Raw genomic sequence first — 18,461 nt, forward strand, 5'->3', positions numbered from 1 at the left:
CAATGTTCTTCAGAGTGCCTGAGGCCACAGGCTGTCCTCAGCAAAAATAGCCATGACCTAATTCATCTGCACCTCACAATGCCTTCTGACAGTATAGGGGCTTCCATCTTCCCTGAGTGTGGCTTGATTTCAAACCTGTCGGGAACAATGAAAGGTATTGGTCACCTTTGCTAAAGGGCTATCTGTGGCCTCAGATCCATTAAGAAAGGAGATTGTAGCTATTATGAAAAAGGGAAGTTCTTCATGAGTTCTTCTGAAAGTAATCTGGGACTATAAGCACTCATGCATTAGTTTTAGGGTTTTGCTGCCGGGAAGAGTTAAGGCTATTTGGGTGCCTTAACTGTTTCTCTATACCAGGGATCAGCAACCTTTGGCACGCGGCTCGGCAGGGTAAGCACTCTGGTGGGCCGGGCCAGTTTGTTTACTTGCCGTGTCCACGGGTTTGGCCGATCGCGGCTCCCACTGGCCGTGGTTCGCTGTCCCAGGCCAATGGGGGCTGCAGGAAGCGGCGCGGGACGAGGGATGTGTTGGCCGCCACTTCCCGGCAAACCACGGCCAGTGGAAGCCGCGAGCGGTCGAACCTGCGGATGCGGCTGGTGCTTACCCTGGCAAGCCGCATGCCAAAGGCTGCCAATCCCTGCTCTATACCTTAACTTATTCGGATTTCTTTTCAGTGTTAACCTGAATGTTGAACTTTTATAATGCTTGTTTTGGAGATAATTACAACGTTCCTATAATGTGGTTCGCCCTAAGTGACTGATATATTAGAGAGTAAAATATACTATATGGAAAGTACAATATCTTCAGATTACATATTGCTTAATATGTAACAGACTTCTTAGAAGGTGCAAGTGACCTTTTAGTGAGAGTTATTTGACTGCCATTATAACTTAGGTATTTTTTCATTTTTATAGTTTACAAGTTTGTTTTATCTGAAACTTTACTTACATTGTTTCATTACCAATCTCTCTCTCTCTCTCTCTTTTTTTTTTTTTTTTTTAAATAGCAAGCAGCCAAGGAGAATATAAGAAGAAGAGAAGCAGAGGAAAAACAGAGACGTGCTAGAATTGCTAAGGAGAAAGCAGAAAAAGAAAAATTAGAGAGGCAACAAAAGAAAAAGCGCTTGTTAGAAATGAAAACAGGTGAGTAATATGGAAAACAGCCTTTTCTATCTAGTGTTATATATGAAATGAAACTACAGCCTCTATTTTGTTATTATCTTGATGTGTTCTTGAGGAGAGGCAGAATAAATGATTTCACCAATTAAATAGTACAGCAAAGCTGTTCTTAAATTTGATTTTTATTAACAAGCTGTTCTAGCTTATCTGCTTTTCTCAAGCTATGTTAGACCTTGAAGTGGTGCTCAGTACTTTTCCATTCACTATCTATTGAACATTTTGTACTCAAGTATTAATGATTTATCTCAATTAAAGCTAAGCTGAAAAAGAAGCTATTATGTTACATGTGAACAAAGTCACTTTCCAAATCACAGAGCCAATTTATTTATATTTTAACTAAGGGAAACTGATTTTTGTAATTGTTCCTTTTATGACAATAGGCTTCTTTTGTGCAGCTAAGATTCTTCTGAGTATGTGTCAGTGTGGATCCCACTGTGAGTGTACATGTACCTCATGAGCATGAGAATGGAGTTTTTCTGAATAGTAGTGTCCCCGTCAGGGCCATGTATTTGTCTTTTGCCTCCTTTTGATGCAGCATGAGGGTGTAAAGAGTGGCACAACTGCAACCCTGGCTCAGTTCCCTCTTACTACCCATAGTAGTGAGACAGAACCTGGTGAGTGTCCAACTCGCTAGTTCTTTGCTCAGGGTAAACTTCTACATATCTTCATGAAAATCTCAGAGCTACTTCTGATCTTTGATATTGACCATCATGAAATGTCTCCATCCCTCTGAACTGATCTCTAATGATCAGACTCTACTCACTGTACAGAGTTCCTTAGCATGATCAACTCAAAACTTATGGGCTTAGAGCCCTGTCCCTCCTGGGATGGATTAATCTCCCCTCAAGGTGGACACAGCATGTATGTTTTCTATATGTCAGAATCTCGTATACCAAGCGGATGATCGGTCTGCATGCCATTCTCCGCAAGAACACAGAAGTCATGACATGTGAGGCTAAAGCTCCATCTCCTGGAATGGTCCACGAAGGCCTCATGAGACCCTGAGGAGAAGAGTTCCAAAAGTTATGCTGGCAGACAAGCCAACTTCATCCACCACCCCAGCCAGCAGACTGACAACACCAAAAACCAGTCCAGAGAAGACGGAGCTGAGAAAAGACCTTGCACTGAAGCCATGCTCACCTCATTTGCACCAAAGCTGCCACTCAAAAGGGCCACTCTGAACACAGGAGACAGAGTCAGCAGAAGGCGTTCAGTGTTCCCCCATAAGGATAGACACCAAAAAGCTTTCATATATAAATCCACCAATCCCTGTGGAGAGTCAAAGTGTGGGGAAAAGAATAGCCTTAGATGCAGGAGACTTCTATGACACCAACCCTAGATCCAATGCTGCACCCATCAGCATTGATGCTCACAGAGGATGAGCCCAGAGGAAACTCAAGACCATCATTGCTGCAGAAACACCAGCAGTGGAACAGACTCAGATACTGAGAGTGCTATATACTTTGGTGCCACCTCCGGTGGAGGTCTACTCTGCACCACCACTGGGCATACATTCTTCCCATCTTCTAGTAGAAAGCCCTCTCCTCTGCATACAGTGATTGACACCACAGAGACACCTACCAACTTCCCCCTAGCCCAGCAGGAATGATACTGGACTGGCCAATACCCAGTGAGCTAGCTGTATTCCTACAGCTTTCCATGGTGGCCCTATAGGCAGTACTGGGACCTATCTTCTCATGCTTCAAGATGAAGGTCTCGCTGCACTTGAGTAAGAGGAAAAGGTCACTCAACATCCCTGGCTAGACCACCTTTGCCACAATACCAGGAAGAGCAGATCCAGAGACCGAGCAATATCAACACTCTATATCATCACCAAAGGATTTTTAGTAATGATTCTTTGTCATCTGCTGAAGGGGTTTCCTCAGTACTACTACCAGATGACTTAAACGCATTCCAGAATCTTTTTGTGAATATTGCCAAGACTCTCCCTTTGCCCCACCTAACCTTGTCTGCTTTTGAGGAAGGAAGGATAGGATTCTGTCATCCTTGACAACTCCTTCCACTGTGCCGGGTAGGAGGAAATAGTGATTTGTTCTTTGTGATAAAAAATGTCCTATATGGAGCTGCAAAAAACTTGGCAGCTATGCTTTGAAGAACCCCAGTGAGATGAATGTTGCTAACCTTGTGGATCTGCGGGATCTGGAGGCTCTGGTAGAGAGGAAGAAGCCACAAATCTCAGCAATCTTCCTAGTCAGATTTGTACAGTTCAGGAAGTTTTATATATATGGTTTTATATATACACCTCTACCCCGATATAATGTTGTCCTTGGGAGCCAAAAAATCTTACCGTGTTATAGGTGAAATCGCGTTATATCGAACTTGCTTTGATCCACTGGAGTGCGCAGCCCCGCCCCCCCGGAGCACTGCTTTACCGCGTTATATTCGAATTTGTGTTATATCGGGTCGCGTTATATCGGGGTAGAGGTGTATATAGATGGTGTCTGTCCTTTTTGGAGGACACCTATTTATATACATAGGTGAGTTCACATTGTTGATAAAAACTAGATAATTTGCTTTCCTTGTAATAGTAGCACAGCTATAAACTCTTGAGCTATAGTAAAAAGAAAAAGTATAGTATATCATTGGGAATATATAGTCAGTCTTTATCAGTTTCAAATTGCATGGGGATAGTTTAACTTGCATAGTGATATCGCACTACTGCTAAAACAGGGAAATCTCCTTTTTAACCGTTCTGAGTTGCAGTGGAAGAAAGTGTCAGGAGCTGATGAGTACTTTCTTACTGATATGGTTCCCTTGCCAGTACCCCTCTCTCTTTTTCCAATCTTTATCCATTCTAATAAAATGTTTGGTACTGTATCTTTAAAATCATTGCCTTATAAAATGAAAATGTGGGCGCTGATAATTTATTACCCTGACTCATTATTTATACACATGTATTTTCTGTTAATTAAGGGGGCAGCCAAGGGATGAGGCATCAGCTACAGAGGCCATCCACTGAAATAAAACTCCAGTAATTATTTTGTGTAGGTACATATGAATGTGCAATCATTTGTATCTAGATAGATGGAAATAATGATTGCAGACAATTTACATCAACTCTGATGGGCCAAATGCCAACTTTGTCCCTTGTTTAAAAAAAAAAAAAAAAATCGAATATTTAAAATTAAATCTGGGTTTATGTATTGGTATCCGCAATGCATGTAATTTGATTCATTTAATTTATATGTTGCAAACTAGAATTGCATCGAATTGTGTTTGACAATCAAATGTGGCTGACATCTCATATTTATGATTTGGAGGAGAAAATATGAAGAGTGTATTGTAAGCAATGCTGAAATTATACTTTAATACTTTATTATTATAAATTAATATTCATCTTAAGATAACACCTAGAAGCACCAAATCAGGAGTGTGTCCCATCATGCTAGACACTGCACAAACACACATGGAGATGTAGTCCGCACCCTAAACATCTTGCAATCTAATATCTATTTTTCTTTAATCTTTAAGACAATCTTCCTTTACCAAAATTAATATATTGCTCCTTTATATGTGTTCCAGGCTATGAGATATGCAGCTAGAAAGAATTTTAAAATTTATCTATCTGCATATCTGGTAAAGTACATTTATTGCTGTTCCATTCTTTTGGGAAACGAAGGAATTATAGTTGCTTTTTAATAATAATAATATGTATATTATGTAAGGGAGCCTGGACTTGGCTTATTGAAGCCACTATGGTGTCACTTAATTCACAATATTTGTTTTATTCAATACATTTTCTAGACATTCTAGTCTATCATGTACAGTATGTAAGTTTTCTGTCTCAGTTTTTCATTATTCTGGCTTACGCATACACTTCTGTTTTGTACAACTCTTTAGAGTGAAACTATTATTTTTTATTCTTTGTACTCTCTAAAAGCTACATTTGTTGTATTATAATTGAGAACTCCATCATTGTGGCATCTTCTTTGTGCATCACTTTGAATACTACTTAGGTAACAAGCCACTTTAATCAGTAGTTATTTACATAGTCTGCTTTTTCTTATTCAAAAGCAGTGAAGTGATGCCACAATCTCTTATGTATCAAACCTGCAATCCACAATATAATTTTTGTTTTAATTTTTTTAAAAGTTACTCAGGAGTTGAAATAATCAGCAGCAGCATGTTTCAATTGATCTAATAAATCATGACCTCAGTTGTTGCCCTTTTCTGCCTTACATTCAACCTGTTCTTTGGGAATAAACAATTCTAATTTTGCAAACTCTATTGGAGTGCTTAGTATATTATTTCTTAATAAACTAGCTTTAGTTCCTAATTTCTGTCCTGTAGTTGTGAAATATGGATATTGTCAATAATTGTGTACTAGACTTCAAAACAAAAAGTCATATTCCACCTGACAGCAGGATGTTGAATTTTTACACCAGTTTAGACTATTAAGTTTCAGCTGTGCATATATGCAAAGAATTACAATTCCGATGCCATTGGATAAAACACTTGACTTTGTCTGGAGTATAAATTTCCTGTATTTTCTACCCTCCCTATTCCCAACACCAACGCATGAGACTTCCATTGGAGTAATCCTTCTGGCTGTTAGGGAGAATCAGTATGTTAATAAAACTCCTTTAAACTTGCCCCAGTGAGTCACACAAGCAATCTCCTTTCTTTTAAGAGTAACAGTTTTGATAGTTTCAGTCATTTCTAACATAGATATGTCAGGTGACTTCCACTGAAAATCTCAGGCCCCAGGACAATAGTAGGACCCTGATTTACATTTACATCCTGAGCCATACATTTAGCCATACAAGTTCACTCAGTTCAAATATATATATGAAGCAGCCAAACTAACTGGTAATACGCATCTATATTATTGAATCTTCAGCATAGAATGTTAAATTCAACAAACACCTGAACAACTGAGCATTATAATTAGGATTATAATTATATTTATTTGTACACCTGTATATTAGGTTAAACACTAGGAAATATGAAAAACAAAGGTGGATTTTGCAGAAAATGCAGTAGTGAAGACTAGCACATATCTTTTAATAATACAAAATAAAGCTTAGATGCAAAGTACAGGTAGAGAAGTAAAAGTTAACCTTTCTATTCAACACTTCTGGAATCTGTAGAAGGAGGGAAAAGCAAGCTGACTTTTCTTCCGAGGGAGCAAGTTCTCTAGGAAGCCACCCTCTTGTATGTCATGCTAGAATCCAAAGCAATTTCTTCATCTCACCTTCTCTTCCCTTTCTCTGATGCACTAATGATACTAACTTTAGTAGCACATGAATCTGCTTGTCCCACAACTGCTTCCAAGCTGCTCCCTATACATGGACTATCCTCTGTGAACTTGTTCTGCAGGCCACTTCCCTCTCCTCATTCAAATTCCTCCTTAGGGGATGCTTCTGCCATGAGGCTCGCAGCAACTGAATCACCTGTCTCCCCTTCCCAGTCTACATACACTCACACTCTGTCTCTGTTTCTGTACCATCTCTGGTCTTTTCTCTCCAGTGGGTGGGCATCTCCGTCTTCAAAGTATTTGGAGGAGGCTAATGGCTCCTTTCTCCCTTAGTCAAGGCTTACAAAGGAACCAGGCACTTTCTCCTCCTTTTGTGGGAGAGAGTAGAAGAGAGGTTCTGCTTCAATTGTGGGTCCCTATGTGTATTGCACTGTGGGTACATATTCAGTCCCTTAGCTTGAGACCAGAGAATTCTTGCAAGCAGTGTCCATTGCTCACACCTGTGCCCCTGCTCTCCTCATGCTCCATACCAAAGGTATAAGGGGCAGATTGGACCAACTGCCTCTCCAGTTACTTCTTACTGCCACATGGCCTGAGTCAGGACCTCCAGTATCTGGAGTGTCTGGGGTTTTTTCAGCCTGGTCTTCAACCTATAAATATTTCAAAGTTTTATCTTTAGTATAGGTAGTGTAAATAGTCTTTAATAGTATAGTTAGTATTTAGTTAGTTTCCTCACCCCAGGAACCCTTACCACCACCACTCTGGCTCCCGATACCGGAATTAGAGTATGCCCAGAACATCAGGCTTTAAAAGCGGTCTCCTGTCCCCATTCCTTTTTAGTCAGCAACGATCACTTGCACTGCTTTTACTGCCTTGGGGAAGCAAATATTTCCATCAGCTGCAATATTTGTCACTCCTTCCTTAGGCATACCTAACTGATTCAGGAATTCCAGCTTAAAAAACACCTAGTGGAAAAGGCTATGAATGCCTAGTCCGACCCAGACTGGGGGAACCGCCTCTATACATTGGCCAGAGTGAGCAAGGAGCGCACCTCCTGTCATGTGGCCTCCATCGGGGGCTCATCAGGAGAGCAGGGAATGGTCTCATAAACACAAGAGCAGATTCCCCCTTTAAGTCCATTCCTCTTCAAGCTGAACAAGCCTTTGCACCCTGCCCCTAAAGATTTAGAATGTCCTAAGCCCCCAGGCCATGATAAAAAGGGTCATAAGAGCGGGGCTTCATCTGTACCAGACTCCTCACCAACAGTAACAATGCCAGCAATACTACCTAAGTCAAAAGACTGAGAACTGCCAGTATGGGCAAAGAGTACCCATCAGGAACCTCAGACACTGATGGTACCATCACAACTCATTACCCACTTAGGCCTGGTCTACACTAACCCCCAAATTCGAACTAAGGTACGCAACTTCAGCGACATACCTTAGTTCGAACTTACCGCGGTTCAGACGCGGTCCACACGCGGCAGGCAGGCTCCCCGTCGACTCCGCGGTACTCCTCTCGCCGAGCTGGAGTACCGCAGTCGACGGCGAGCGCTTCCGGGATCGATTTATCGCGTCCAGACCAGACGCGATAAATCGAACCCGGAAGTTCGATTGCCAGCTGTCGAACTACCGCGGTAGTGTAGACCTGGCCTTAGTCTTTCTATATCAGCTTTATCAGAATTGGCAGAACTCGGGACACTAATAGATGAATAACCACACAGTGTTCCATAAGCACAAAATCTCACTATGACTACATCCAAAATTAACTCCTTGGATATTTTCAGAATTTCAGCTAAACCAGTCAATTCACTTCCCTGTATTTTTTTTTCCAAAGCCCCATGACTCTGGTGAGGAAAGGAGACTTCATTCCCTCAACATAAGATGAGCATTGGCATTATACCTGCAGAAAACATAGCCGATCAGAATATCATCTGGAGTGTTTGTTGCCATAGCAGAATGAGTCCAAAGTCAAGCTATATCCTCTCAGAGGATCTCTGGCTGTAACTGACTCAGTTGGCACAGCTCCTTCTCCTACATAGGGCCAGGGCTCACTCTGCAAGGGCCTAAGTCTCAGTGGCATCAATTCAGGAGGTACCCCTGCTTGACATTTGCCTGGGCAGCTATATGCAGTTCCATCCACACATTCAAAACACATTTTGCCTTGATCCAAGACTTCTCTGCTGACACATCCTTTGGGGTGAAAACGGTTCTACACGCAGCTTTACCACCTGCATTCTCGCACCCACCTCCTCTTTCAGTACTGCTTATCAGTCACCCACAGTGGAATACATATAGGAACTAGCACTCAAAGAAGAAAGGGAAGTTACTTATCTTGTTGCAAATGGAGTTCTTCAAGGTGTGTGGTCCCTATCTGTATTCCACAACCCTCCATTCTTCCCCTCTGCTTCAGATCATGACTGAATTTGCAGTAGAGAAGGAACGGGAGAGGCAGTCAGTCCATCCCACTCCTTCTACTCTCAGTACAGAGCACAAGAAGAGCAGGGGTGTGGGCATGGAGCAATGGACATTGCTTGCAAGAAACCTCTGGTCTCAGGTACATGGAGCGCAAGCATATCTACAGTGGAATACTGATAGGGAACACACATCTTGAAGAACTCCAGTTACAAGAAGGAAAGTAGTAACTTTCCAGTCTTCCCTCTGGCTTTCCCTTCTGTTTGATTCTGGTGTTGCATCTGTCTCTCTGCTGCTGATCATTACTGTTATCTCCGCTCAGCAGTAGGTCAGCAGCCCCATGGGGTTCTGAGGAAAGAGTACAAAGTGCTGCTACTGCTGACTCCATACAAGGGGCTTGCACACTCATAACCTCACTGAGGCTTTCCTGTGACCACAGTAACCCAAATCTAATCAACCCTGTAGCTCAAGCATGAGCTTGAAGAAGCCATCTCTAAGAATGATTGAGTACCTCAATTTTCTTGTTCCTCCAGTCTCTCTCTCTATTATGGCTGCCAGCTTGGGTGTTCATTGTGCCTATGTAGAAACTTTCTGATTTGATTAGTGAGTATTTATTTTTAAATTTAAATACAGTTTAAATTTTTTTAAATATGATTTTTTTTCCTCTGTGATCTACCTTCAAATGCATATAGTACCTAAAGAGAGAGAGAACTTTATGATAGTGATATATTACATTATATTACAAATAACAGATCTTATGAGACGCTGATTTCATTTTAAAATAAAAATGTGCTAATGAAATTTGAGTTCCTTGCTGCTTACAAGTGATTTGTATAGGAAATCTTTCCCTGAAAAATGACATTAGTGGAAATAATAGTTTTTAAGTAACCTAAAATAAAGATTGCTTCCATTCTTGCCAGCTTCGTTTGAATTGGAGCTGTGACATACACAAAGAACATGAAAAGAATAATTCATAAATAGTAGACTTTATTAACCTCTTTATATATAGATGACTTTGCATTTTTAGTGACAATTGTTCAATCAGCACCCCAGTCTATTATGAACAGAGCTCATTAATGTGCATAAACTTGGTCTATTCTGGTTACAATGCATATTTAATGTCACATACTTTTCTTATAGTAGCTGCTTAGTTTTGCTATAAAAAATAAATAGCCCCAAGTGAACAAGAAGGGTCCTAAAATCAGTAAATCCACAATAAGTGGCTTTTTAAAAACATTATCCTTAATAATTTATATTACTCTAATTAGCCCAATATTTAAAATTCTTAGGTAAATGAGATGATAGACATTTACACCAAGGTGTAACTTGCAGGACAGAAGAGAGTCAGGATGATAGTGAATGAGGAAGGATGGTTTGGCAGTAGTTGCCTTAACTTTTCATTTATAACCTTTTTAATGTTTAGGCTTTTGCAGAAGTGGATATAGTGCAGGTGTAAAACTTTCTTTTGTATTAGCAGTAGTCAGTGACAGCAGTGTTTCAGCAGTAACTATCTTTTATAAAGTCTTCTTTATCTGAGCGTTTCCTAAATTATTGAATTTATAGCATTTTATTGTATGTTGTTTATTTATAGACTAGTGTCAGATTGTGGATGGGGGGAAGTGGTAGATGTGGTATACCTTGACTTTAGTAAGGCTTTTGACACTCTTACATGACTTCTCTTAAACAAACTAGGGAAATATAGGCTATATAGAGCTACTATATGACGGATGCATAACTGGTTGGAAAACTGTTCCCATAGAGTAATTATCAGTGGTTCAAAGTCAAGCTGGAAGGGCATATCAAGTGGGGTCCTCCAGGGATCTGTCTGAGTCAGGTTCTGTTCAATATCTTCTTAAATGATTTTAATAATGGCATAGAGAGTACGCTTGTAAAGTTTGTTGACAATACCAAGCTGGGAGGGGTTATAGGTGCTTTGGAGGATAGGATTAAAATTCAAAATGATCTGGACAAACTGGAGAAATGGTCTGAAGGAAATAGGATGAAATTCAGTAAGGACAAATGCAAAGTACTCCTCATAGAAAAGAACAATCAATTGCAAACATACAAAATGGGAAATGATTGCCTAGAAAGGAGTACTGCAGAAAGGGATCTGGAGATTATAGTGGATCACAAGCTAAATATGAGTCAACAGTGTAACACTGTTGCAAAAAAAAAAAGTGAACATCATTCTTGGATTTGTTAGCAGGAGTGTAGTAAACAAGACACAAGAAGTAATTCTTCCACTCTACTCTGCACTGATAACGCCTCAGCTGGAGTATTGTGTCCAGTTCTGGGTGCCACATTTCAGGAAAGATGTGGACAAATTGGAGAAAGGCCAAAGGAGAGGAACAAAAATGATTAAAGGTCTAGAAAACATGACCTATGAGTCAAGATGGAAAAAAATTAGCTTGTTTAGTCTGGAGAAAAGAAGACAGAACAAGGGTACATTATAACAGTTTTCCAGTACATAAAAGGTTGTTACAAGGAGGAGGATGAAATGTTCTTGTTAACCTCAGAGGATAGGACAAGAAGCAGTGGGTTTACATTACAGCAAGGGAGGATTGGGTTGGACAAAAAGAAAAGCTTCCTGTCAGGGTAGTTAAGCACTGGAATAAATTGCCTAGGGAGGCTGTGGAATTTGAGTCATTGGAGGTTTTTAAGAATAGGTTAGACACCTGTCAGGAATGGTCTAGTTATTACTGAGTCCTGTCGTGAGTGCAGGGGACTGGGCAACATGACTTATTGAGGTTGCTTGCAGTCCTACACTACTAAGAGTCTGTGATTTTTGCCCTTGTGATGCACTGTGCAGAGGGATCTTCTGTGTGTCAATTTCCCCTTCCCACAGAGCTACTCCAAGTTATCATGTGTCCCCACCACTAGAGCACATTCTGTGCAGAGTCTCTCCCCTGCCACTCTTTAAATTCCTGGTACAGCAAAGAATGAGCAAGTGAGTCAGTGTCATAGTTTCATCACCTTGTGGCTGTTGTTCCTGGGTAACGTGTGCTCTTCAGGGTGGATTTGATTTAAATCACTAGTCAGGAAGACTCGATTTACTCTTGGATTTCTATATAAAAGTGCATTCTTGTTGGTTGTTGTAACCTTAATACATATTCTTCACAACTCAGAGATAGATGTAGGTTTCATTTTTAGAAGGTACACACTATACATTTTTAAAGTGATTTTATTTTGAAAACTTTTCAGATTAGTTTTACAGCTATATCAGAAAATGAATGATTGTTTGGTTATTTCATTTACCAAAGGTAATTGAAGCAGATATTTATGAAGTCATTGGGAGGTGAACTATCTCCAGTTCTACAGGTTAATGATTAATATATGGAGGATTTTCTTGCCATACTGTATTAGGAGGAGAACATCACCAGACAGACATTTAAAGTGTTTTCTTTAACTAAAATAACAACGTTATGTATTCTGGATTTTTTTCTTCAACAGCAAACATATAATATTTTAACAAAACAAGCATATGAATTTAGTTAAACATTCAAGTTTTTTAAAATAGGTTTGTTTTTGTTTAAATTGTTTTTAACAAATAGTTAAATGAAATATTTAAAAATAAAAAATTAAATAGACTGTCAGCCAGGTCAATATGAGAAACTTAAAATATTGGCTTCTGCAGCTAACTCAATTGTCTTCACCTTCATTTTCCTGTTTGTTCGTAATCTAAACAAACAATTTAATACTGTACACAGCAATGATGATTGTGAAGCTTGGTTGAGGTAGTGAAGTCAGAGGGTGGGATATTTCCCAGGGAATGCCGTACTGGTAAATGATGAACTAGTACTCGGCTGAGCCCTCAAGGGTTAACACACTGTTGTTAATGTAGCCTCACGCTCTACAAGGCAGCACAAATGGAGGGAGGGGAGACAGCATGGCAAACAGAGACACACACCCTGTGTCAGAGAGATACGCAGAGATGCACATTGCCCCTTTAAGTACGCTGACCCTACTTTAAGTATATTGCCTTTTTAAGTAGATCAGCAAGTTGAGACAGCAGCTGCTGTCAGCAAGCTCCCTCTGTCCTGAGCCCTGTCGTGTCCCCCCCACTGCTCTATGGAGATTCGGTAAGCGGGGGGCAGGAGCAGCGGTGAAGGGGACACTCTGACATTAGGCCCCGTCTCTCCCCTCCCCCCCACCCAGCAAGCAGGAGGCTCCCAGGAGCAGTTCCAAGGCAGAGGCCAGTAGTAGCACATGGCAGTGGGGAGAGGACAGCTGAACTGCCAGCAATTGATAGCCTGCTGGGCGGCTGCCACACAGGGAACTTACAGGAGCAGGAAGCTGCCGGTCCACCCTGGTTCCAAGCCCCGACCAGCTAGCTCCAACGCGCTGCTCGTTCTGCAAGCAGTGAACAAAGCATGCAGCTGCCAAACAATGTTATAAGGGAGCATTGCACAACTTTAAATGAGGCTGTTCTCTAATTGATCAGCAATGTAACAACGAAACGACGTTAACCGGGACGACTTTAAGTGAGGAGTTACTGTATTATTTCTTGTCCTTTCTTAGCAGCTCCTTTGTAGTTTTGATTTCTTTTTGGAATTGATTTGAACCTTGTGTTGCCACAATAATTTAAGTCTGAAGGGAACTATTTCTGTAAACATTTGACTTAGCTCTCCTACAGAACTTGACTGTGGCCTGGTCTACGCTAGGAAATTAGACCAGGATAACTACGTTGCTCAGTGGTGTGAAAAAGTCACATCCCTGAATGACACAGTTAAACCTACCCTAGTGTAGACAGCCTTAGCTCAACAGGAGAATTCTCCTGTTGACCTAGTTACCTCCTCTCAGGGAGGTGGAGTACCTATGCTGATGGAAGAATCCCTGCTGTTGGCATAGGTAGTGTCTTTACTGAAATGCTGCAGCGTTTTAAGTGTAGACAAGCCCTTATACTGGAGAGGTGTTAATGGGACACTTCACTGTGAATGGTCTCTTGAAATAAGTGTTAAACTACTTATGCTAAACAATCTGTTCCATCTTCTGTTTAGCCGTTGTCTACACTGCACTTTCGTCATTAAAACTTTTTTGCTCAGGAGTGTGAAAAAACACATCCCTGAACAACAAAAGTTTTAACAATGAAAAGCACCACTCTCTCGGCGACGAAGCTACCGAACCTCATTGGGGGTGGTTCAATATTGTCGCCGAGAGAGCTCTCTCCCAGCAACAAAGAGCCGCTAGTCTGCGCACCTTACAACGGCGTAGCTGCAGCAGCACAGCCACGCCATTGTAAGGTGCGCAGTGTAGACATAGCCTTAGTTGTGAGGCTCACCGCACCTTTTCCAGACTTAAAGAAGAGCTTTCTGTAGCTGGAAAACATGTCTTTTCACCAGCAGAAGTTGGTCCAGTAGAAGATATTACTTTTCCCACCTTGTCTCCTACAGAACTAGAAGGCTGCTTAATGTGTCTGCACTTAAAATTTCTCTTGGTGCTATATTTTTTTAACAGTGTCAGAAATTTAGATTTGGGGACTGAACTTCTATTTAAATAGCTGCCAACTGTACTTCCACCTGAACTTCACTACTGTGTTTGTAGTAGATACTAAGTCATCAGTCTATTTGACAACAGAGGTTTAACTCGTTACGGCACCAGCGTAGTACATTTTTTTTCTATGTAAGACACTGTTAAGTTTATTGCCACTGTAATATAAATTACCAACAAAGTAAAAATTTTCTGCCTTCTGGGATTTTATGATTAGGGTTCGTATATTTATTTTACACCAACCTTAAAATTAAAAGCTCAGGAATTCTTGTTTAAACAATTTTACTGAAGGCCAGGGAAATTCAGACTTTATATTAATATAGATGTAGATAAATACTCAGAAGTGCTATATATGAATCCTAAAACCTCATCCAAATATGAGAACTAAATAAATAAATAAGGTAATAAATGTTAAATGAGTTAAAATGTTAACTTTGTAATTTTTGTTACAGAGATGCATGAGCAGTAAAGTAAGCTTCAGGGTTGTAAAAACTCCAATGTGCATGCATGTGTGTGTGTTCAATATATATATATATATATATATAAAAAGTAGGGCTGTCGATTACTCGCAGTTAACTCACGCGATTAACTCAAAAACAGTAATCGCGATTTAAAAAATTAATCGCACTGTTAAACAATAGAATACCAATTGAAATGTATTAAATATTTTTGGATGTTTTCTACCTTTTCAAATATATCGATTTCAATTACAACACAGAATACAACATGTACAGTGCTCACTTTATATTATTTGTTCTTACAAATATTTGCACTGTAAAAATGATAAACAAAAAAAAGTATCTTTCAATTCACCTCATAAAAGTACTGTAATGTAATCTTTTTATCGTGAAAGTGCAACTTACAAATGTAGATTTTTTTATTTATTTTTTTTGTTACAAAGCTGCACTCAAAACCAAAACCATGTAAAACTTTAGCGCCTACAAGGCCACTCAGTCCTACTTCTTGTTCAGGCAGTCACTAAGACAAACACGTTTATATACATTTACGGGCGATACTGCTTCCTGCTTCTTATTTACAGTGTCACCAGAAAGTGAGAACAGACATTTGCATGGCACTTTTGTAGCCGGCTTTGCAAGGTATTTGCAAGGTGCTAGATATGCTAAACATTTGTATGTCCCACTATGCTTCAGCCATCATGCCAGAGGACATGTTTCCATGCTGATGATGCTCGTTAAAAAAATAATGCCTTAATTAAATTTGTGACTGAACTCCTTAGAGGAGAATTTTATGTCTCCTCTTCTCTTTTACTCGCATTCTGCCATATATTTCATGTTATATCAGTCTCAGATGATGACTCATCACATGTTCGTTTTAAGAACACTGTCACAGCAGATTTGACAAAACACAAAGAAGATACCAATGTGAGATTTCTAAAGATAGCTACAGCACTCGACCTAAGGTTTAAGAATCTGAAATGCTGTCCAAAATCTGAGAGGGACAAGGTGTGGAGCATGCTTTCAGAAGTCTTAAAAGAGCAACACTCAGATGCAGAAACTACAGAACCTGAACCACCAGAAAAGAATATCAACCTTCTGCTGGTGGCATCTGACTCAGATGATGAAAATGAACATGCATCGGTCTGCTCTGCTTTTGGTTTGTTATTGAGCAGAACCCATCATCAGCATGGAAGGATGTCTTCTGGAATGGTGGTTGAAGCATGAAGGTACATATGAATCTTTAGCACATCTGGCATGTAAATATCTTGCAACATCGGCTACAACAGTGCCATGAGAATATCTGTTCTCACTGTCAGGTGACATTGTAAACAAGAAGCGGGCAGCATTATCTCCTGCAAATTGTAACCGAACTTGTTTGTCTGAGCGATTGGCTGAAGTAGGACTGAGTAGACTTGTAGGCTCTAAAGTTTTACATTGTTTTATTTTTGAATGCAGTTATTTTTTTGTACATAATTCTATATTTGTAAGTTAAACTTTCATGATATAGAGATTGCACTACAGTACTTGTAGTAGGTGAATTGGAAAATAATATTTTGTTTTTTTACAGTGCAAATATTTGTAATCAAAAATAAATATAAAGTGTACACTTTCTATTCTGTGTGGTAATTGAAATCAATATATTTGAAAATGTAGTTGGGAAGCCAAATAATTCTTGCTTGCTTAATTTTAAGAAATCATGCTAACTTTAATAAAATTGAAGCAGCAGCAAATTACTGCCTTCTGACATTATATTATCTTTTTTAGAATAAAGTCAGATATCCTTTTTTTTTTTTGCTTACTTACTAATAAATAGACCCATGTTATTTAATTCTTCTTTTAACGGAAGTAAACATAGGTGATGTTTCTTCTGTTTTTCATTTACTGTGGTAAGGTGTTTTCCTTTTGTAATTGTTTAACTCTAGTCTTATTTTTATATTGTGTACATACAATACCTGTTCATCTGGACCAAAAGGATTTCTTGGTCACCATTCAGCCCTTCTCTAGAACAGAAGGCTGCTCTCATGATTGGAGTATAAAGGTTCAATTACTTATCAGTTTTTTTATATTACCTTAAATGAAACTCCTTCTCCAAAATGACTTCACCAGTTAAAAAAAATGGGAAAAAACTCTAAGCATCGCTTGAGACTGGCTAGCCGTACACTTTTTCTACCTCTAGTTTCTTAGCAAATGTTAATAGGTTTGTAAGAAGTATTACTGTTTCCCTTTTTATTTCTTTTCAATGTTTTCTGATTTCCACAAATGGCTGTCAGTTTCTTAATTCTTTCCAGTTCTCATTCATATTTTCCCTCTAGTCAATTAGCTACCCCTCGCTAATTTTTATACACTTAATTTCTAACTATTCTTTTTGCTCTGTTTTATAATTTGTGTTGATGTCTCATTTCTTTCTGAAGCATATACTTGTAAGTATGATTTCCTATGGGGAAAAAAAGGAAGAAACAGGAAATTTGTTTCTTTAAGCTGAGTTTGCCTTCTGAGTCTGAGTATAAATTTATTTCTTCTATCATTTAAAGACATTTAGTGGAGGAAGCAATTAACCGTTCCTTTAACATTTTTTAACAGTTGTGTAAGACAAATATAATGCAAGTACTGTATATCTAGTATTTTTTTTTACCATAGTTGTTTCTTGCAAAACCCTTGACACAAGATGAAAGCTCCAACAAAGTATATAGTACTATTCTGGGCAAATGTTACCTCTGACAGATAGCCACGGGGTTTGTCTCTTTTTGACATATTAGAAACATGCCGAGACCATGATGTCTTTTTAAAAAAGGAGATACAAGACTAAGGCCATGTCTACGCTACCACTTATGTCGTCAAAACTTACGTTGCTCAGAGGTGTGAAAAAAACACCACCCTGAGAAACATAAGTTTTACCAGCGTACGTGCTTGTGTGCACACACTATGTCGGTGGGACAGCTTCTCCCACCAGCATAGCTACTGCCGCTCATTGAGATGATTTTATTATGTCAATAGGAGAGCTCTCGCCCGTCAGCATAGAGCAGCTACATGAGTGATCTTACAGCAGTGCAGCTGCATCGGTACAGCTGTGCCGCTGTAAGTTCGCAAGTGTAGATATGGCCTAACATAGTGAGAAGATTAGGTCTCTGCTGCTCTGTCTTGGACATCATAGAGGACGTTCATTCACTTTATTGGGAAACCTTTAGGAACTAAGATCCAAGACACAGTTAAATCTGTGAGAAGGCTGCAAAGGGATTCAATTTATGACTCAGTCAAAATCAAAAGAAAGCAAGTATGTATGTTCTGAGATCCAGGAAAAAGAGTATTTTTTTAAATCCCAATCAAACATCAACTGTGAAGCAAAAACATTTATTTTGATACTCACCAAACTGAGAGTTCAGTAAGGAAAAGAACTCAGTTCTTCAAAAGGCTAAAGCTGCAAGTTTGTTCTTGGAGGAGATAATAAGAGGCTGAGAAAGCAGCAGTGGTACCTGGAGTGGTTTCTGATTTGGCTCAATAAGATTAGGGTTCCCTGCTTGATAATGTGAATAATGGAAATGAAAATCTTTTTCTCTTTTCTGCAACTTTTTCTATAGTTAAACTTATGTCGTATTTTTAAAAAGGGATGCAATGCCCTGGCAGCTGTACTTCTAAGGGGGCACAGCTAAACTTTGCTTGTAGAAGTGTGACTTCCTTCCCTATCCACCCAAAATTGGTTCTGAGCTTG

The 18,461-nt window shown here is 39.6% G+C and overlaps 1 protein-coding gene across 1 annotated transcript in view; it reads left to right on the forward strand.

The window, feature by feature from the left end:
• Positions 1-18,461, forward strand: part of DIAPH3 (diaphanous related formin 3) — a 437,750-nt gene that overhangs the window by 292,912 nt on the left and 126,377 nt on the right. Inside the window, exon 19 of the mRNA XM_065400973.1 lies at positions 1,007-1,142. Coding sequence (XP_065257045.1) covers positions 1,007-1,142 — 136 coding nt within the window. The remainder of the gene's footprint in view (positions 1-1,006; positions 1,143-18,461) is intronic.

Source organism: Emys orbicularis, chromosome 1, assembly GCF_028017835.1.
Source record: "Emys orbicularis isolate rEmyOrb1 chromosome 1, rEmyOrb1.hap1, whole genome shotgun sequence".
Taxonomy (NCBI): domain Eukaryota; kingdom Metazoa; phylum Chordata; order Testudines; family Emydidae; genus Emys; species Emys orbicularis.